The sequence below is a fragment of the Stegodyphus dumicola genome, chromosome X2, assembly GCF_044657685.1.
Source record: "Stegodyphus dumicola isolate Sdum_Otavi_A_Nest chromosome X2, ASM4465768v1".
Classification (NCBI taxonomy): domain Eukaryota; kingdom Metazoa; phylum Arthropoda; class Arachnida; order Araneae; family Eresidae; genus Stegodyphus; species Stegodyphus dumicola.
The window spans coordinates 34,490,862-34,513,296 of NC_140781.1; the positions used below are offsets into that span (position 1 = coordinate 34,490,862).

The window sequence follows — 22,435 nt, forward strand, 5'->3', positions numbered from 1 at the left end:
ATAAGAATCACAAATGACATTTTTAACAGGCTTGACTGCTTATCTATTTAGGCTTGATTTAATTTAATTTCAATTAAGAAGTAGATTTCGTATTCTAAAATGATCTTTTGTCATTCACTGTACTGTAATTTATAGTTTAGAGTTTGATCACATTAAAAGTTATTAAACATTTTTCACTATCTTGTTGTTTAATTGCTGCCATAAGTCAAATAATTGGGCTAATAAACGCTCCTGCTTTTGTTTGTATTTCTATTGGTCGATTTAAATCTAGGATTTTTTTCTATTTTCGTAGACGCTATTAACATTCATTTTCGTTCTGACGAGTGCCTTCACATCTTTACACTCATGGATCTCTTTTGGAGTTTGCTCAGGGTGGTGGTGCTGGTGTTTTAGTGACTTTTTTCCATTTTACCTACTAATTGTCTCATTTACAACTCACTTTGATGGAGGATTTGAAGCTATTTATATAACCTTGCAACAATTTGCTGTTCTTCTTTCCTCTTCAGCTTTAAAGTTTCCAAATTCTATCCCTACTCTCCAGCAACCAGACAAGTGCAACTTTGTCAAGCAGTGCAACTCAGTTCGTGCAACTTTGTCAAGCAACCAGAAGAATGAGGTTTCCGGTATACACAGTTGCAGGAAACTCCTGAAAGGGATTCTGGGAAAGTATGCTTTCCAATGGCTACCATCACATTATGGTCTCTATGGAAACCATAAGGCGGACCTCTTGGGAAAAAAAAAGGGAATTGATATTCTTCAAAAGTTTTATAGAGACCTACAGAGGTACCCAGCTAAACCCAGCTCGACCCAGCTAAATTAGAAATAAAGAGAATTTTCGAGCAATAGTTTCGTCATGAGGCTTCTGAAGCTGCTGGTGTTAAGCCCTGCAGGTTGCTTTGTGGTACTCACAGTGTTCCGGACTCACCCCATGCTGCCGCTGTGGCCGACTTTACACTTTTGATCGGATACGATTGTCTTATTGCCTGTTTGTTTCATTTTAAACTGACTAATTCACCTGAATGTGTTGTCTGTAACTACAGACAAGACATGACTGCTGCTTACCTGAACGAACGTTCTGCACTACATGATTTGGATTGTATAGTTAAACAGTATTCGGCTAATGATCTGATGGTCAATGGCCTGGCATTTGTTTAATAATAATTTAATTCTAAGTATTTATGAAGAAACATTTCGCTTTTGAGCTTGCAAAGCACTTATACTAAATTACAGTATTGTGGTCCTCGCTGACTTACCTTTTTAAGCGGTTTCATTTGAAGAGGCCTTAGATATGTTAGGCTTATACATCCATTTCGAAAAAAACATTTGAAACCATAACAAGATTTAAAATATATTACCTTGATTTAAGCATATGATTTAAGATTTTCAAATCGCTATCGTGTCTTGTTCTCCCGAAGAGGACTTGTGAAATCGAATGATCTGAAGATTTGAAACTCTTAAAACTTTGGGGAAAAAATTAACATTCTTTAATAATAGTATGTTACTACGCTATACTAGAAAATGAGCTTCTGTATCACATTGATAAATTAATTGATTTCTAATCACTAAATATGGCATTTTATCGTTCAGTTTCTGAAATGAAACAGAAATAAGAAAAGCAAAATTATACAGAATTTATTAGTTGTATTTCAATTGTACGATTTGAATCCTGAATAACAGCTGTAAAGAAAGTTGTACTTAATGTTTTGCATCTTTTTATGGACATCTTAACTCATTAATAATGTACAATTATCCTATAATTGCTTTAATGTGAAAACCTACTTTCCAAGAATAAGGAAAAATGGATTTGAAGCCATTTATATGGATATTCATCCTTACTGTATGCATTTACCTTTATATAGTTACTTATATAGCTATCAGTCTCAACAACGTTCAAAGCTAACTTTCAGAGTTAAGCACTTCAGTTTGGAAATACTTTAAATAAGCATTATTAAAATATATATGATTTTTAAGGTTTTTCAATCTCAGATTTATATCTTGGAATCTTGCATTTTACTTGGATTACCAAGTAGATCGCTACAACTCAGCTCTTCAGTTCATACCTCCATAACTTTAGTTCCCGGAACTGTATTTTTCCTTTTCCTTTTTTAACCATAATTATCTTTCTAGTAAAATGAAATATTTTTATTATTTGCCATCATATAGACGTACAGTCATTTTCGAATTCATGTAAAATCTCGCGTGCGAATAAATATTCGGACCCTTCAAAACCGTTTCCTGATATTTTTCATCTAAAGAATAATCTGAGCCTGTTGAGAAATAGTTGTTGATATTGCCACAAGATTGCGTTACCAGTCTATCTATTCGATTACTTAACGTCTTACCTTTTGGACACGTGACAGTGTAAAATATTGGTAATTTAGTTTTTCTTTCGTTTAGAACTTGAACTGCAGTGCGCAGTATAATTCGAATGTTAGAAACATTCGATGGAACTATTGAGTTCCCGATATTTAAGTTTTGAAACTGCATTTGAGGCCTTTAGCCTATCTTATATACACATGCGCATGCAATTGTCTAAGTTTTCATTAAAATACCAAAAATCATCCTATGCCAATCACTCTCATTTTTTGATTGTCATTTCGTTTCGAGTTCCGAAAGGTTTCGGAGCCCAAACAAAAATAAATACATCGAAAGATTTTTACTGTATCATTAGCTCTTAATGCCGGAGAATTCTTGATTTTCTTAATGAAAAACTTTCTTTCTACAGATAAAATGCACAAAAAATTTCGAAGAGCTTAAAACCTCTGCGTACATCGACACATGTTTAGAATGATTCTTGCTCATAACACAAAATATTTAGAGTTAATAAAATTAATTTGATCATTTAAACAAGCATACTCTCAAGTGTTTGAATCAAAAGATAGATAAGAAATGATCAGCTATTCTGGGTGCATATTATTTGATAAAATAAAATTCTTAACTATAAAGTAAATTTTAACTTGAATTGATTACGTTATCATTTTGCGATTCTACAGTTAGTTTTAAATGTATTATCTATTCCATCAGAGTAATTAAGCACATTAATGAGCAACTAAATGTATAATTTGTGTAGTCAGTTAATATCAGCGGCTTAGCTAGAATGTAAATTAAAGTGCTTTAAAGGTTACTTAATATTTTTCTTTTATTTAGGAATTATTTAATTATTTTAGAAAGAAGTTAATTATGTGATATCTGAAGTTAACCATAGAATCTCGCAGTTCATTATTACTTCCAAACCGACTAAATCCTGACATTCGATAAGAACGTCTTATCTCAAAAAATAACAAAAATTGATAAATATCTGTTCTTGTGTCGCTTATTTATTTATCTTTTTTTTATGTTTTTGATGACTAAGATAAGAACTCTGAAAGGAGATGAAGAATTATGTAATGGTTTGTAAATGACTGTTGTTAACCGGTTCCAATTATCGTGATTAGGAAGATATACGAAGAACCACGATCAGCAATTACCATTCAGATGTTTCAATAATTAGCGCTTTTCATTCCCTGCTTCCTAGAAGAGTATTAAAAAAAGAGGAAAAAACTTTCAGATCATTTCTTTTATTTACAGATATTGTAGCTTTATTTTTAATTTCAATGGTAATTGGCCGACATATTCTTTACTCCTAGAAGCTTCTAGATTATTTTATTTAAAACTTTATTATACCTAGAGTAAGGAAGGCGATGAAGTACGTTTCAGTCCTATAATTTCTTTTTCAAAAATTTTGTATAAAATTGAATTAAAATTAAGTATGTTATTAAAAATAACTTACCTAGATGAATTTTTTGTCAAAGTGCTCGTAGTTTTTAACATTTACTACAGAGCTGAACACTGTAATGTTTTCATACCAACAAGAATCAGTCAAATTACTTTAGTAATATTTCGCAATGAACATTTCCTGTATACTGTTAAATACACTCACGTCCAAATTTATCTTTACATACCCGAAACTAATGATATTCCATAGAATAGCCAATCGATGTAATCCATGTTTGCAAGGAATGTGTGAAAGGCACGCCTAATTAGCATTATCCAATCAAAAGTGATTAAATGGTTTCTGATACAGGTAAAGATAAAGGCAAAGTATGGGGGACACCAGCGATGTACCATAGGTCAACTGGTAATGCCTTCCCATACTAACTCTTTGGAAAAAAAAAGGGTGGTGAATTGAAAGTTTTATAAGAATTCGCATAGACTGAAGCTTTCCAAAAGGTCTAGAGTTTGCCTATTATGGTACATCGTGCTATCCCATAGTACGCACCGCATCCAGTATTTATTAAAAATAATGATGGTTGCTGATACATAAAATCAAGGCGTTATGTTGTCTGAAGGTAAATCAAGCGCTTCGTACAAAGTGAATATTTGCAGCTCAGTGTTTGATTTTAATATGCGAGGACTCAAATCGGTCTGTTATGGCTTCGTAGTATCATTTTAAAGAATCTGTGACTTGGTGAATCATCGGTAGTTTAGAAGCAGGGAGGACAATCATGGAAGCAGTGAGGTGTGTGGATATTTCAAGAACAAACGTTAAGGAAACAATTTCAGGATTTGAGAACTGTTGTAAGGTGGCTTGGACAAGGTCGCAAGGATTAACAACTCCTTCTCAATATTTATATCTGGCAATAACTGCCCATCGCAAGAGGAAGCCTTCCGCTCGACAGTTAAATTCAGAACTTGCAGCCGCCACTGGAACTGTTGCACCATGCATATTCTCTACAGATAGCTTAATGAAAGCTGCTTTTATACAAGAAAGTCCAGGGTATGAGTTTCACTGCCTCCAAAACAAAATGGGATCTATTTAGTTGGTGCAAAGCACAAGCAGACATAGAGTGAACACCAGTGGCCCATGTTCTCTTTACTCATGAGTCAAGGTTAATTTAACATCTGATTCTAAACGTGTTCACATCTGGAGGGAGATAAAAACACGAAATCTTCCTTCGTATGTGACTGTTTAGGTAATATACCTGTCATGTTATGGGGAGGAATAATGATCGATGAACTTAAGCTGCTACATGTTTTCAATAGAGAATCTGTGACCAGCCAGAAATATAGGGATGAGGTTTTAGAATCTTAGTAAGACCTTTTAGAGATGAGTATGTATCTAACTTTTTATTTATGGAAGATAATGCTCGTCCACACAGCGCAACCTGATTGATAAATTCCTTGAATGTGAAGAAAATATCCTGGCCAGTAAAATATCTTGTTTTTAAACCAATAGAGAAGTTCTCTTGTTAGAGGCGTGGAATTAAATTCCCCAAATTGTGATAAACAACCATATTGCCAGCATGATTACATATCGTGATATGTGTGTTAGGGGAGACCACATTCCGCACTAAATTCATTAAGTCTTATTTTTTCCCCTGAGTTATTTTGTTTTCTTAGAACTCTTCTTGTAAAGTTATTATTGCCCTTTTTATTGTTTCTTATTACAGTTTTATATCATATGAGTGCTTTTAAATGTTTTCTTTTGTATTTATGAGTTATGATTTTATGTATCATTCTACATAAACTCATAAAATTACAGTTCACCTTTTCGGAGAAATCTGTGATTTCATGCATATGAAGATAATTATGGACATGTGCGCATTTTACTTTGCACTGCAATTCTGCTATTCAACCTTAATTGTGGTGAATAGAAACAAAATTGCATTACGGCGTGTATGCTTTTAAATGATTATTCTCCACGAGCACATATAATGCACTGCTGCCCATTAAAATTGCAACACTATGAAGAAAAGCTGATGCAAAAAAGATATTTGTTGCATGTAAACAGTATGGCATGAAAACAAAATGATTAAATTTGTAAGCATTTTCGAGGTTTGCAAGGGTGCGAAATCAGTAGAAACGGCTGCCACCTCTGGCAACTAAAACGGCCCTTACCTCATTAGGCATGGAGTTAAACTGAGCTTGGATGACAGAAATTGGCAACTCACTCCATGCTACTTCAAGTCTATGCCACACTTCATCAACTGTATTAGCTGGAGAGGGGTGGCGGGCCAGTCTCTCTGCAACCCATGACCAGATGTTTTTAATGAGTGACAGATCTAGAGACCGCGCAGGACAGAGCAGCAATCGAATACCCTGAATATAGAGGAAGGTCATGACACGACGTGCACCATGTGGTCTTACATTATCTTGTTGGAACATAGCGTTTGGCAGGCCTCGAAGATAGAGCACAACCACCGGACGTCAAATGCCAGAAATCTACCCATCTGCGTTCAAATTACCGGCGATCCGAACTAGAGTGACCGGGTGCGTGTCGTGTAGCCAATGGCTACCCAAATCATCAGACCAGGTGCAGAGACCCTATGCCGATATCAAATGCAAGCAGGCGACGTGCGGTCTACTCGGACACTCCAGACACGTATACGGCCATCAGAACCGGCACGTAGAACCGAGACTCGTTTAAAAAGGCGTCATTGTGCCACTCCTGTACCCAGCTTTATCATCTGGCGCACCACGGTCGCCGTCTCTCTTTATGCTGCCTTGTCAAAAGAAGCCTAAGTAATGGTCACCCTGGTGATAGTCCACGCTGCTGCAAAAGTCAACACACCTTACGAGCTGATACGGAGCTTGCTGCAAACATGCCCATTTCCTGACTAATGGTCCGCGATGTGGTCGTACGGTTTAGCAGGGCTGACCTCACAATATGTCTGTTCTCTCTGGCGTTAGTGCTGGAAGAACGTTGAAATCCTGTATGCCGTTCCGTATGATTCTCAGGAATCCATTGATTCCTTATTCGCACGACAGGGGTTGGATGTCGACCAGTGCGACCGGCTATATCACGGAACGATTATCTGCACTTTCGATAGGCAACAATCCTGCCTCTATCGAATTTCGAAACTTGCTGGTAAGCATTTCCTCTTCTTATTCGAAGCATAACACGATATTCTGAGTAAACTCCAACCTTACAAACAGTTTCTGAATGAGAAATCCATTACACAACTTTTCTTTTATGCAGTGCGTCAGGTGACGTTTCTCTCTCATGCGTCGTCTACATGCGCTGAAATACTAATCATTTGCATATCCCAACTTCTTCTTCCTTTCATGTGATTTTGCCATTTGTCAGATCATTCCTTCCTGGTGTTGCAATTTTAATGGCCAGCAGTGTATATGACATTAGAAGTCTCTTTTATTAATTACAGTATTACTGGAAATGTTTATTACATTCTTTAAATATTATTAAACAGAATCGCTGAGTTAGTTAAAAAAATATAAATTAATATTAGAGATAAATTAGTCTTGATCTTATCGAATGATATCATTTCTGAGAGTGGGTATTTGGTTTGACCGGGTGGGTGACAAATGATTTATCTCTTGTGGAACAGTAACATTTATCAGACCACGTGGAAGAAAAATACCCTTAAGAGTAAAAGTAAAGTAACGGTTCCAAAAAAACAGGAGGAATGATTAAGCTATTAAACATACCTAACGTCGTCAATCCGTAAAGATATAGGATTTAGAAACACCTACATTACTTCTAAATAGCTTTTTAGTTAAAAAGTGGACATTTTTAACTTGAAAATTTAATAAAGCATCTTCGTCTAAATCAAGTAGCAACTATTAAGAAGAGCGTATGGATGGTAAAATAACGGTCTTATACTTTGTGCAATGTCAACATGCATCATACCGTGAGTATGATAGTGTAACCGGACGTAAAAAATTACTGCATAGACCAGAGGTTGTCAACCAGGGGAGAATTTCACAGTTTCAGAGGGGAATACGGTCAACCTTTTATTTAGCTGCTTAGTATTTAGAGTTTGTTTATGAATATATTAAAAAAACTTTAATTCAAGTTGTCGTATGTATCAGCATTTTATATGTTTGTTGTTATTTAATTAGTACACATTAAAAAATAGTCTAAATAAATACAGTTTTCAAATTTTGGAAAGGAGGAGGGGTATGAACTTCTAACAGTGGTTAAATGGATGCATGGGTCGAAAATCCTTGCTATAGACTAAGGATAACCGAGTCTCATATTAGTTGGAGCTGCGCGTTAAAATTCAAGAACTAATTTTCTAAAGGTTCTAGCGAACACATTAGTGATAACACTTCAGCTGAAAAGAAAGTAATTACAGAATACTTTCACTATTTACCAAATCAGAGAATTATTCAATTAGAAATGTATGAATAATAAGTTCGATCATTTTTATGATCAATAAAGTTACCGAAGCGTATTTTATAATGAGAATAAATAGCAAAAGCAAAGCTTAATCTAGGCTAATAAAAAAAGAATTTTAATGCCTTGTAATATATTTACACTCATTATTTATGCATCCCCTGAGTGACTATCAGCGTTTATCTAGGAAAATTATTATTACATTCAAACAGAATGTTTAACAGAGTTTCTAAAGGAATGCAGAATCCGGAAACTGATTCAAGGCGATCAGCGTAAGAAAACATAAAAAGTAGTGCGGCATTAAATGGGAAGATGTAATCATTATGCCAATGAAACGCATATCGATTAGTAAATCTTTCATTGAGATATGCTTAATTCTATTATAGTTTAAGTTGATCGTTAGATATCAGAGACGTATATTACATAAAATTGCATTTTAAACTAAAAAAAAAAGGAACATTTATAATCTATTTCTGTTTCTGCTTCACCAATATAATTTAACCATAATAAACGCATAGGTTTGAAGTAAAAATTTAAGAAGCCGCGTCTAAGAGAAATTAAATTTCCCCGTAAATGGAAAATATCACGGAATTTACTTGCCATTTTAAGAATAACGCTAAATGCAACTTTTTAAGTTCCTGTTCTTCCTGCAATTGTAAATTTAAATAAACATCGAATGGGCTTATAACATTGATTAAATCAGGTGCTCCCTCTCAGCTGCCCGAAGTTTCTCAAACATGAAAATTAAAGTACACTCGTGTGCAAAATTAAGAGAATATGCGTATGATACCGAATTTTTAAAAACCTAACACACATATTTTAATAATAATTAATACGAACGTACATTTATAACAGAGAACGTGATGTATCATTCAAAAGTCATTTTATGTATGCATGATTATCCAAAAAGCTCACAGTCCAGGGATGTCCAAAATCTACGTTGCGATATCGATTTGAAAATAAGTCTAATGTGGAGTAAGACCTCTTCTGACAGCCAAGAAAGTGACGGCATACTGGACAGAAGGCAGTTCAGGAGTCCCTGTGCAAGTCAATGCAACTCCAGCAAGGCAGTGTCAACTCGGGACTGTTCCCTGGGAGCGATGGCGAGATGAAATTACCCTCTCAAGAGCGTCCCAGATATACTCTATACTTTCAATGAACCTGTCTGGCCAATCCATGCCACGAACATCTTCACTTTCCAAGTAATTGTCGACTAGTTGAGCTCTATGTGGACGATCTTCGTTGTCCTTTACCAGGAAACTAAGGTCAACTACGATCCTGAAAATTCGAACATGATCTCTCAAATTTTTCTCTATACGTCCAGTCAAGGATCATTCACCATACACCTGAAAATGTGTGAAGCCGTCCAACATAATGCCTGCCCAAAGCATTACACCACCACTGTAATGATTCTTTTCCCTAATGAGGAAAGGAAGGTGTCATGTTTCAGGCTCTCTCCAGATACAAGTACGCCGAGAATGAATGTCAAGGCTGAATCTTGATTCATCTATACAAAAGCACGGTGAAGTCTGGTCTAAGGGACCTTGTATGCACGGGTGGTAAGCGTTATGTCTTCTGTGGTGCAATGAGCGGGACTCAAACATCGGGTCTTCTGTCATACAACTCTATCTCATGAAGCTTTCGGACAACTGTAGACCAGAAACTCCTATTCCAGTGGCAGCATACAGCTCACGTGAGAGTTCTAAAGTTGTAGCAATCCTGTGTTGCCCTCCTGAAAGTGCCAAATAACGATCATCATTCGTGGTTGTGAGTATTGGTGTACCTTATCCATGTCTCAGCTGTATAGATCCAGTGTCCTGAAACTTTTTCCGCAAACTGTAGACGACACTAGGCGTTACAATGAATTCCGTAACCACCTGCACTTGCGATTGCCTGCCTCTAATCTGTCACTTTTGATTGCCTGCCTCCAATCAATTCTCCATCTCGTTGCGTCATCCATATGTTCGTAGCTATTATCTGATACCTTATAAATTTTACCCGACACTTGCAAGAAACACGGCGAATGTCGTGAACGAGTACGAGCGCACAAATCTCCAAAAACCCATTGTCAGCTAATATTCTCTCCTTAATCACAGCTCCTTAGGCATACAAATGTAAGTTTACGTATTTAATTCTGAGTAATTACATAATTATTTGGCGGCATAATTAGTACCTTTGGTTCAATACTTTATATCAAAAATAAACATAATTTGCAAAGTCTCTTAATTTTAAACACGAGTGTAGTTCAAAAATAAATCTAGAAAGTCTTTAAAATATTAAAACATTGTAGCATAAGTAAAACAAGTGTATTACGTGCGCATAATATTATGTCTCATATTTATTTCGGTTTTACAAAATTCAAAATGAGTTTATATTTAAATCATCTTTTTCAAAATGACATGTGTAAAATAATCAAACACCTATATTTTCATGCCATCTATTTTGAATTAATGTGAATTTTCAGTAACTGACTTTTTGTATTTTACTTTTTAATATTTTACAGTCTGCATGTTCTATACTGCTTGTGTAATTTTGTGCATTCAATATTTTGAATACTTTGTTTAAAATAATTATATTTTCTGCTAAGCACCTGTATCTATAAATATGTCTAAAGTATTAAGCGAGACTGGTTTAGTTATTTTTGCATCTATTTATTTCTGAAAGAATATTGCTGTAAATTCCAATATTGAATTCTAATTTTCTTTACTTTAATCATGAAAGAAACTATCATGCAAATGACCTCCGTTTGTCGTTTCGAAAGTCCGTTTCCAGTTTAGTATTTTCCATGACATGGGTCAGTACATCTCTCAGCACAGGAATTTCTGCGCCAATGTTTTCTTTAATGTTTTTCTTCCTGTTACCCTGCCATGCGTGTGCTTTTCAGTCAGTTCATTTCTGTCTTTACGGCCAGAACTTAGATCCTGCTGATATACTAAGACGTATTGCAGTATTTGCATTTCGCTCACTACATACGTAATGTCAAAAGGCCAATCTTCGCGTTAATAGTCTCTGTAAAGCATTTAAGTTTAGTTCTTATTTAGTTAAATTAGTTTACTTCTTATTTTCTACGTTTTCTAGACCAAAATTGCTAATCTCTGTATACCGAAGTGCGGGAGCGACTGTACGCTGTGAGAAGTAGAGGGTAAAGTTAAACCTTCTTATTGGTGTTTGTTTGTCCTACACATACACACGAGCATAATTTGAGTAAGCTCCCTGCTCCCATTAAGGATTACTAAAGACAATTAGAAGGAAGAGCAGTCTTGACAACTCATATGACAAAAGTTAAAGCTCCTGTATTAGGATAACTAGCTATAGTTCCCTTGTTCCTATGGCTCTACATATGGCAATAAAATTGATAAAGGTGTGTTCTTGAATGTGTTAAGTTCATAGGAAGTGTTTAGTGGATGATGTTAAATTTTGCTGAAAATTTAGCAAACTAGATCCCTTTCATCTGGGGCTCGAATGGAAACGTGGACTATTATTTTCGTTGCTAATTACAGCCCACTTTTACAAGTCAATCATAAGATGTTGTTTTCCCAACAACAACACCCTGTTCTTGTTGTTTTTTGTTGTCAGTCAATCACAAGACGTTGATTTTGGAAATCACTAAGTAGATAAGTTTAGAGCGGGGCCACCGCATCTCATTAAGACAGCAATATATATTCCATTTAAAAAATAAAATTCTACAATTTCCGTTCACGTTGTATTTCTTGGAAACAAAGTTACAAGCTTTAATTTGAAATGATAACTGATATGGAGACACCATCTGTTATAGACAGATGCTGAGTTCTCTCTGTTGTTAGTTTTGGACTGGACTAGATTTTTGACAAGTTGTAAAGTTGCAAATTCGTCTTCTTAGTTTAGATTCAACTCCATCAGTAGCTGATTAGATAAGTAAGCTTAATGCTGTCAGTTCTTCTAGGATTCGATTCAAATATCTTAGGGCAATTGACATTTCTGATATTGCGTATGTAAAAATGAATAAGAGTCAGCTTATCTTATAAAAGTTCGGACAGCCTTTAATTGCTCTGCGATAATATATAAACTCTTAAGGTTTGAAGATACTAAGGGTTACAAATAGATGGCTAAAAGCTTTATTTTCTTAAATACGAGTATTTATTCTAGATATGTATTTTCAGTTAGATAGTTCACAAATTAGTTAATTAGTTCTTTGAAAGTAGTTTCAGCTCGGAGTATAAAGGATATGCAAAAGTAAAATTTAAAACTTCAAGTTTCTTATAGAAATAGTCTTTATGATGTCAATCAAGAAATGCTACACACATTTAAGCGCAGTATTCACGGAAATATTGGACATTAATAGTTTTATGAGACGAGTTTCAGTTAGTAATAATAGAGTTCAACATTTCGTAATTTACGCAATGTTGAACGATTAATTTCCGAAAAGCGCAACTCGTTTTCTGGTTTCTCTCTAAATTTGCCGAATATCTGATAGAAATATCTCAATATTGATTTCTACGTAATGTAGAAAGAAAGGGTTAATAAATTCATACTCAAATACCTCATTTAAGTTTTCACGTAATGCATGGAGTTTTTATTTATTTAATTAAAGCATAATGGATGAATGGATAGTTTGTGTAATACACAAAATATTAAATTTCATATGCATAGAATCCTGCTTTTCCAGTGCTGAAACTATCGCCTGATACTGAACAAATTTAAACCGAACGTTGATATCATTTCAGAAACATTGCAGGTGGGAGTGAATGTCTAGTATTAACATTTAATGAAATAAAATCCTTAGCTTATGTAACTAAATACACAATGTAAAGGATGTGATAGTCATTTGCCCAACTACGAAATGAATAATTTTGCAAGCATTCCTGATTCAAAAGTCATGCCTTTTTGCCATTTCCTATGTATACCACAATGTATAATAAAAACTATTCGTTATTCCCTGACTCGAAATCATTTATTTTATTCCAACACAGGTTAGCCATCTTTCAAAACTTCCATTATATCAACGCAAGTCTCAGCTAAAACTGTTACACCATGATAAACTAAGATTCATACTCTGTAGTGGATACTTTTAAACGACATAAATTTATGTTTAAAATATTAAGCTATTTTGTGCATTTTTCCTTATATGATACGGGACAAAGTAAAAACTGTTCTTTATCTGATGAATAGAATTCATTCATCTTTTCAAAGAAGCTGGGTTCCATTCATAACTTCTTCTGCTTTCGTCTCCACCTTTTGTCGTACAACTATAAACGATGAGACATGTAGTGTAATGGAAGTTAGATTTCGTCTGAACTCAGTCTTTCATCAGCAGATATTCAACAAGTTCAATGGTGATATCAATCAATAATACATCTTTTGACATCCAGTGAACAAAAGAATTGTAAGGGTTTGTAACGAATTGCACAATGTTGTAACAATATAGCAGGTGATGTTGAGGGAATGTTTTGTGTTTAAAGATGCGATACATGAAACACTCTTAACTTATTTTTTCCTGTGTTTGCATTTTCCAAAGCAATCAAAACAATGTTTACTGATTATTATCGAGGATTTCTGCTAACACGTTGATTTTTTGCAAGATGATTTCTTCTTTAGAAATGGTTCATGGGTGTGACGTTCTTTATATGAATTTTTGAATTTACATGCAGATTATTAAGGAGTATCAGTGGATGTATTTCATAGATAATTAAATTAAGAAAACTCAATGTAGTTAGAATGTGAGAAAAAACGATCTAGTATACGGAGGGGAAGTAAAACGAATTTAAACATCTGAGGCACTTAATCGAAATTTTTAAAACAAACGTTTTCCGATCTATTTGACTAAAACATATAAATATAATTCTATAGTTCGAAAAGGTGTTTTTATTTACTATCGTCGTAGAAAATGTCTTTGAATATACATAACTGTGTTATTATTTACTTAGAAATATATAATTATATTATATTAATTTAGAAAGTTTTGTAAAATACCACGACGAGAGTCTACTTCGTTTTAATTTGTTATAGATATGCAGCTAAGGTCATGAGGATAAGTATGTTTAACATAAAAGTTCAAATATGCTTTTGCCTTCTTAAATTCTAACATAATCTCCTGCTAGTTTAGAGTACTAATGTAAAGGGATAAATTACGGAGCTCTGACGTTGTTTAGATTTCACTTTCAGGCTTGATGCGCCGAGAGACATTCTTGAGTAGAAAATGTCTATTAACTACTAAATTTATTCAGTAAAATAAAATTCTGATCAGCTTACATACTTAATAGAATACAATTCTTACCCACGTACTTATACTAGATAGGTAAGTGGAGAATATAACTCCTTTCACTCAGTAAGGCTACTTATTTAATTGTTAATTCTAAGTTAATTACTTTGGACTTCTGAGGAATATGACATACGGTGTAAATATATCTTGTCCACGAGGAGCACGAAAATTCTAAATCTAACACAAATATAGATCTTAAGAAGCAAATTTAATCAGTGTAGATTAACCATTATTATCAAAATCAAACATACTGCTAAAAGCAAAAACTTAAAGAAGAAATCTTTCGAGAAAAGATGTTCACATATATCTTAATTTCAAGTACATTAATAAATGTAACCGGTAATTACGAAAGCGCAAGCAGGACGCCATTATAGCATCTATAAAATATTTTAACAATCTTATTGCAATTTACTGGTTAGAGATGTTGAATCTCAAATAAAATGTTTGGCTAACAACACTAACATATTTAGCAACTAGTTTGCACAAATTTTGTTATTTGTTGGAAAGAAAAACGTATATTGCGTACTTGGCACTGACACACAATAAATAAAATAAAAATAAGGAGACCATTAAAGAACGGAAAAAAACTCTTACCGACTATTAAACTTGTGGAATATAAATATCAATTTTCTTTCCATTAGGGTTGACATCTTGCAGCAAAATGGTGCAATACATGAAAAAGTGACATAATAGGGTTGTTTTCACTTTGAAAAATTTAAATCCGTTCTTTAGAATAAGCATTTATTATATTCAGAACCATTTTTATTTGAAACCGTTAGATGTTTTATTTGATATGCAACTTAAAATGTAGTATATTGAAGTTCAATATGAATTCAGAGTGCTCACTAAATTCACTCTGCACTATCAACAGCAGTATATGGCTTTCGAGAGAGATTCTATTCTTAAAAATTGTATAAGTCCTTTTATAAGTTTCTTATATTTCTATTTCGGAATACGTTTTCATAAAATTTCAGGGGCGTAAAGATAGAAATTTGTATTTATTCTGACGGAAAATTAAGTCATTGCTTAAAGTAGTTCCGGTCGCTAAACATTTTGCACTTCAAGGAATATTTTTAAAATATGAAATAAGCAAATCTGCCACCTACAAAGTTATTGTGCAGCTTGTCACACCTTTACACTCGAATTCGAATCTCGGTCAAGCCATGCATGGTTTTAATTGCGAGTTGCTCTTGGTCAAAAATGTGAAGAAGTTTATCCCTTTCGACCTTTATTTTAATTTAATTATTCAGTTTCTGTGTCTGACAGTAGTGCCTGTATCTTGCAACAAGCCTGTGTCTGGCAGTTGAGCGGACAAAGAAGCTGTACGTAGGGGTTCTTGCATTTTCATGTGTAACTTAAATACAGGGCTAGGTTTCCTTAAAATAAGCTCCACGAAGATTTTTCTGCCTTTAATTAGATTTTTCGGTTTGGGTTTCATAATTAAATACTTCGCTCCATCCCAACAGAAGAAATTCAACCTTTCTATGATGCAGTTCGCTGATTTATTTTAATGATTTCTATAAACTTTTACTATTAAGCGTGCCGCAGTATCAAGCAGCGTATGCATATCATAGGACTATGCACATTTTGGAAGTGTTGGATATGCTACATATTATTCTGTTGCATGTCTTTGCAATTCTTAAGCTGATGTTAAGAAGATTTTGGTTTTCGGAGCAGAAAACGAAAAACATCAACCACGTATCTTACATTAGCTGGATTGCATCACAGGGGCCCGCACAAGAGAAATTATATAATGTACTGTTAGCTGTTGGTGACACTTTTTGTTTTGGCCTCCTCGGTGATTGCGGTGATTTCTAGCCAGAGGGCGCGCCTCACAAAGAGTTAGTTGCGTTACAGAACGTAAGGAGAGCGGACGCGCCAAAATGTCGGGCGTATTACCTGGTGTCCGCCCATAACATCGTGGCAAAAACATCGCGGAAGAAAACGTCGCGGAGAAAACAACGCAAGGCGAAAACGTCGTGCTACAAAACATCGTGAGAGAAAACATCGCAAAGAGAAAACATCGCAGTTCTAAAACATCGTGGTACAAAACATCGTCGTCGAAAATAAAGCGGTTCAAAAACTTCGCAATTTAAAAACATCGTCATCGAAAATATCGTGGTAAAAAATAAAGTATCTACAAATCATCGCATGACGATAACTTCGCAGACGTGCTTTTTTCAGGTTTTAATTATTGTAAATGGATATTCCCATAATGATTTGTGAAGAATGTATGTAAAGAAGGATAATTTTTATTTTCACATATTTTATTAACTAATAAATGTTTGCTGAAAAAGTAAGAAGGAAACTTAAGCATAAAAAATTAAATGCAAATTATAGATTATACTTTTCATGAAAAATTACCAGTAAAAACTTTATAAAAATGATTTATTAATGGTCTTTGTTAGTTAACTATGTCGGTTTAAAATTCTATTAAGTGCTATAAGTTGCATTAATTTTCTATGCTTAAGTTTCATTCTTATTTTCTCAGCAAAAATTTATTAGTTAATAAAAAGTATGAAAGTAAAAATTATCCTTCTTTCCATCTTGCGATCACAAATCAATATGGGAATATCCATTTACAGTTATTAAAGCCTGAAAGAAGCATGTCTGCGATGTTATCGTCATGCGATGATTTGTAGATACTTTATTTTTTACCACGATATTTTCGACGACGATGTTTTTAAACTGCAAAGTTTTTGAACCGCTTTATTTTCGACGACGATGTTTTGTACCACGATGTTTTAGAACTGCGATGTTTTCTCGTTGCGATGTTTTCTCCCACGATGTTTTGTAGCACAACGTTTTTGCCTTGCGTTGTTTTCTCCGCGACGTTTTCGTCCGCGATGTTTTTGCCGCGATGTTTTCGGCTGTAACCGTATTACCTCTAATTGAGGTAATTGCATCGTATCTGTCAGGTGGCAGAAAACTAGTATGATGTATCAATTTGCATGTCAGGCGGCAGAGTATGTGTATCATGTACATGCCAGGAGGCATAACGCTTGTAAACATGCCAAGTGGCATACAGCTTGTAAATAAATTGTAAATAAATGTACAGTAAAATATCTTGGTGCAATAGATCAAGAAACACGCATCAACAACCTTCTGATCATTTGGATACGTACACTTTTAAACTTGTCTACGTTTTCTTGACTATTCCTAATTGTTAGTAGTGATGTTACAGGTGACCTGCTGTTATTTGCATCTTGTATAAAATGCTGCAAATGCTCATAGTATTTTTGTTTTTAGGTAAATATAAGTTAATATAATTTTGTACAAGTACTTGAATGCATAATATTATGCTTTCAGATACTTTTGCTTTGTAGTGTTATGGACTTATCTATTGCATTCCCAGGATAGATATGATCTCTTGTAGGTTTGAATGTGGATCAGAATTTGATTATTTTTTGCTTTGAAACTTTTACTCTGGCTTCCAGGAACTTCTAAAAGGCTCACGGTGTAGCTCGATTACAGGGCTCTGTTTTTTAAACGTAGAAGATGGTCTCAAAAACAGCTATCATCTCTTCTTGCAATATCATTACTGAACTCTAGTTTTAATACCACCTCTGAATATTTACCTCATATTTTTACTTACTGCTCACAACATCCTTTGTTTTTGAATCTTCAGTGTACATCGCCTTTGTCGTAAAAAGCTGCTCTAGAGATCCATAAGGACTTCCCTTTGTCTAATCACGCAGAGATGGCTTTATGCTGTTTGTGTCCATACTTGTACAGCAACTATAGGAAGCGTTCTATATGTTTTGAAAATAATAACTAAAAATCAGAGTTAAATAGAAATTATTTCTCATGAGTACATTTTACTCCTTATGAACTTTACAGAACTGTCCTTTTGACAATTGTTTTAACTAAAGGCGCAGTAAGTATACTTGGAAGACTCGCTATTTCATCTTTGGAGTTATTGTATACGTAGTTTATTTGTTCTATGTGTTGATGTTAAGGTATTTTAGCTGTGCTGAATATTTTATCAGTTTGTTTTGACATTTAGTCAAGCAATATTTTTACTCGTACAGATAATATTGGAAACACATTCCTATGTAAAGTTTAGGACTTCAGTTTATGAAAAATGGATACATAAGTAAAGCAGGAATCAAAATTTTGTCAGATCGATTAAGGTAGCCAATATAGTATTTTTAGGGTAAGAAAAATCAAATTGAGCAAATTAAAAATTAGCGTAATGTGAAGAAATAAAGTTCTAAATTTCAACTCATTTTATACTCAACAGAAAAAAATCTTGCATATTCCCATCATATTTTACGAGTGACATGGGAAAGATTTATGCAAGTTTAAATCTAGATTCTCTTGCAAACTGCTTCGAAATATTTAATGAAATAAACGTGAAGTTTACGTTAGCAGTACAGAACAAATAAACAGATTTATGGCATAAAACTTAAAGAGATAATCTAAGTTTTTCAAGAAATTAAAATGCACCAGCTGTGCCTGACATTAGCAACATATACACACAATGTGACAGAAATCAGCATGTTTACCGAAAGTTATTTGTCATGTATCCTTGTAGATGTATCCTTAAAAACTTGAGATTCTTCTTAAATTTGAACCCTGAACATTCCTGATCCGCCCGGTTAGGCTGCTTTCATTTCCTGAGCAACCGAAAGCGACGAAAGAATGCGAACCTTTGTCTTTATGATGAAAATCTAATCAGGAATTTCAGTACACGTGAAAAAGTAGAATTTCAATATTTATGCAACTCTCTTCCATGAGCAGTTAAATAAAGGCTGAATTGATTGTCGAAAGTTGTAACTAAACATCGATAATGTATTAATTTAGTAATCAAACAACAAAAATCAGCGTTATACTGTATTAATCGATAATGTAATTAAATAACCTATTCCAGCAATGAAATTTAATTGCAGGGCCTCTCTCATTCTTACACGTTTTTTCTCGCTCTATGTATTATCCTGAGAATAGTAAAGCTTGAAGTAATACTCGAGTAAACACAGTAGGCCACACACCAGTCAGCTTCATTCGATTTAATCCCACGTTTCATAGCAGACGGCTCGAAAACTCTGCTTTCCAATTGAATTCCGTTATTGCTGGGAATCAAAAGTGAGGTCCCTCAGGTCACTATTTTTTTCTCTTCGTCTCTGATGCGCTTAGTTTCCTCTTATTTCTTTATTTTTAGACACTTTTGTTTGTTTTTTTAACAAATTCAGTCTTTCACGTAAACGTCTTCATTTAAGCGTTTTCTTGATTTTCTACACGTCGGAAATAGATTTATCCCCTAACACACACACGCACATATATATATATATATATATATATATATATATATATACAGAGAGAGAGAGAGAGAGAGAGCGAGAGAGAAAGAGAGAGGATTTTATATATATATATATATATATATATATATATATATATGTATATATATATTAATTAAATTACACTTCTTACTGTTCTTTATTGGAAGCTTTAATGTGTTTAGTATTCATCTAAGATAACCAAAAATTATTTTTACTGTTCCAGTTTTGCACTAGCGCATGAGAAGAGAACATTCCTTTGGTATTCGGTCTGAAAGTAAAATACATGTGGTTCTTTTATTTCAGAGGGTATACACAGAATTCTTATTCTTTGAGAACAAGGGAAAAACTACTGGAGTTGAAAATTGAAAAATGAAATATATTAATCTAATATAATAAGTTGATCTAGACGATATTATTTTGACATAATCAAAACATTAAATTGTCTTTCTTAAGCGCTATTTGTTTCTTTAATTATTTTCTCCTATTTGAGTTTCATTTTTATTCTTGTCCTTTAAGAGTTTTATTTCAGACGAAGAGACTTAAATATGCACATCAGGTGGTACATGATACATAATAATCTAATTTATTGCAAATTCCACATTGGTTTAGAATTTAAAGAAAACGTAACTGTAATGCAAAGCGTTTAATAATTAGAATGTTTCGAATGCACCCTCGTCTATCGTGATAATCCAAATTTGATTTTAATTATTACACTAAAATTAAAATGAATAGTTTCAGAGATAGTTACTAAATGATCAGACCCTGCATAAGTTTCTAAATAAAGTAACATCGGTTCAAATTGACTCTGAGAAAAATTATGCCTTCCGTTCATTTTCTGTCTGAGATTATTCTTAGGAGTTAAGTGAAATATCTCTAATTTGGAATCAAATAGTCCGAGCACGAGAAATTATCAAGCAAAAACGCAATCACTAAGCACTAAGCGTTGAGCTGTGTTGCAGCCATTAGTCAAATTTGATCTTATTCTTGTTTTTATATATTCTGTCTTTTTACTATATAATTAGTAATTTGCATATTCTTGAGATTTTTTTCTGTAACAGACAAATTTGACAAAATGGAGGTATTAACAGGTTAATATTAGTTGATTATAAAAAGTAAAGTATGTTAACAACATTAAATAAAAATGACACATAAAAGCTTCGCAGACGTTTGAGCACATATATTTATTTCATATTAGCTTGAGAAAAAAAGATTTCTTTAGAAAAGAGCATTCAAAATGTTATGCAACATTTTAGCGGGCTCATTTGAAGCGCTGTAAGAAAAGCACAGCATCTTAGAAAAGAAGATATGGAATTTCCCTACGACAGTGACAGCTAAACTTACAGAGATGCACAAAAAAAAAAAAAAAAAAAAAAAAAAAAAAAAGGACAATATGCAATATTTACGTTTTTCTTACATTTCAGTCAATACATTTTTACTTTCTGCATCGGTTAGTTTGCTTCTTATTTATGAGTGTAGATACAGGGTATTTGCATATCCTCTGTTAAGGGATTTTAAACCATTAACTGATGGTATTCATTTGCGAAAAGAAAAAAGAGCTGCTTACTTCGTTTAATAACTATAATGGTGCGGTACCTTTTAGTCCCCATTTTCACAATCCTTTCTTTTTCTCTTTTTCTTTTCTTCCCTCCTAGAAAGAAAGTGGAATTGAAAATTCAGCTCTCCTGAATAAGACTACAGTTCTCTTGGGGCAAACTGAATTTTCCATTCGTTCAAGCTCCTCTAGTAAGGTTTGCCTAAGCCTGGATTCAAACCGGGACTCTTTCCACTCAACTGAATATGTTTACCTACTACACTGCCAGAAAAAAACTTTTTTTTTATTTTACCTTAAAGCTCTTTCCTGTCCTCAGACTGCTTTATACGATTTTCCGAAGAACTGAGGCTATTTTAAACCCCTGGTATCTTGTTTATGTAAATCACAACGAAAAGTATTTTTATTTTATACAGTAACTTTTTTAGTCTAACCCTAATTTCAAAGAGCAGAATATATTTTTAACAGAAAGAAGCCTATTTCATCTACTGACAGTCTGATTATTTGTTGGTTCAATGGAACAAATTCAAGTTATTCCGAATTCAGCTTTAGATGGTGTCTTTAATTAAATTGAAAAGGTAAGCCAGAGTGAAATTCGAAAGCGATTTTTTGATTGAATATTTTTAACTTATGAGTTTGTTAAGAAAACTTCTTCTTAATGGTCGGGAGGTTACTACTAAGGCCAGAAGCGGTGGTCACTTTATTATAGAAGCACCTAATAGTTGGGCCACCTTTTGATTCCTATGAAGAGATGGTAACAAGCATGGCTTCTTCGGGATTTGAACCCGGGTCCTTTGGTATCGTAGTCGGCTCCCCTTACCACTATACTGTCTGGATGGCTTGTTAAGAAATCTAATAGGATGCAGTTTCACTCACGATGTTTCTATGGTTATTTTGTAAAGTTTCTTAAGTGAGATGTTATGAAAAATGCTACATAATTGGTATTTTCTGTGCATTTGCGTTTCATAGCCAATATGAAAGGAAGAGAGTCATTAAGAAATTATTTATCCTAATCGGAAAGATATAATTGGTGGAAATACAATATATTGTACACGCTTGCCTTAATTATTGGTTTTTAAAGAAAGAGAATAAAATTTTCAACAAAGCATAAAAGAAAAATATTCTTCACTTCACCTTTAAACACACTCCATCAGATACTGCAAAAAATTCATTTCTAAGCAAAAATTAGGACGAAAAAATATCTTTTTATCAACACGATGGTCGTATTTTAACTGCCATGTATATTATGATTA

At 33.8% G+C, this 22,435-nt stretch overlaps 1 protein-coding gene across 1 annotated transcript in view; it reads right to left on the bottom strand.

Annotated features, from left to right (window-relative positions):
• LOC118190089 (putative defense protein 2) overlaps positions 1 to 21,255 on the bottom strand; it is a 242,956-nt gene extending 221,701 nt beyond the window's left edge. Inside the window, exon 1 of the mRNA XM_085808894.1 lies at positions 21,198 to 21,255. Coding sequence (XP_085665020.1) covers positions 21,198 to 21,240 — 43 coding nt within the window. The 5' untranslated portion in view covers positions 21,241 to 21,255. The remainder of the gene's footprint in view (positions 1 to 21,197) is intronic.
• Between the last annotated feature and the right edge of the window lie 1,180 nt (positions 21,256 to 22,435).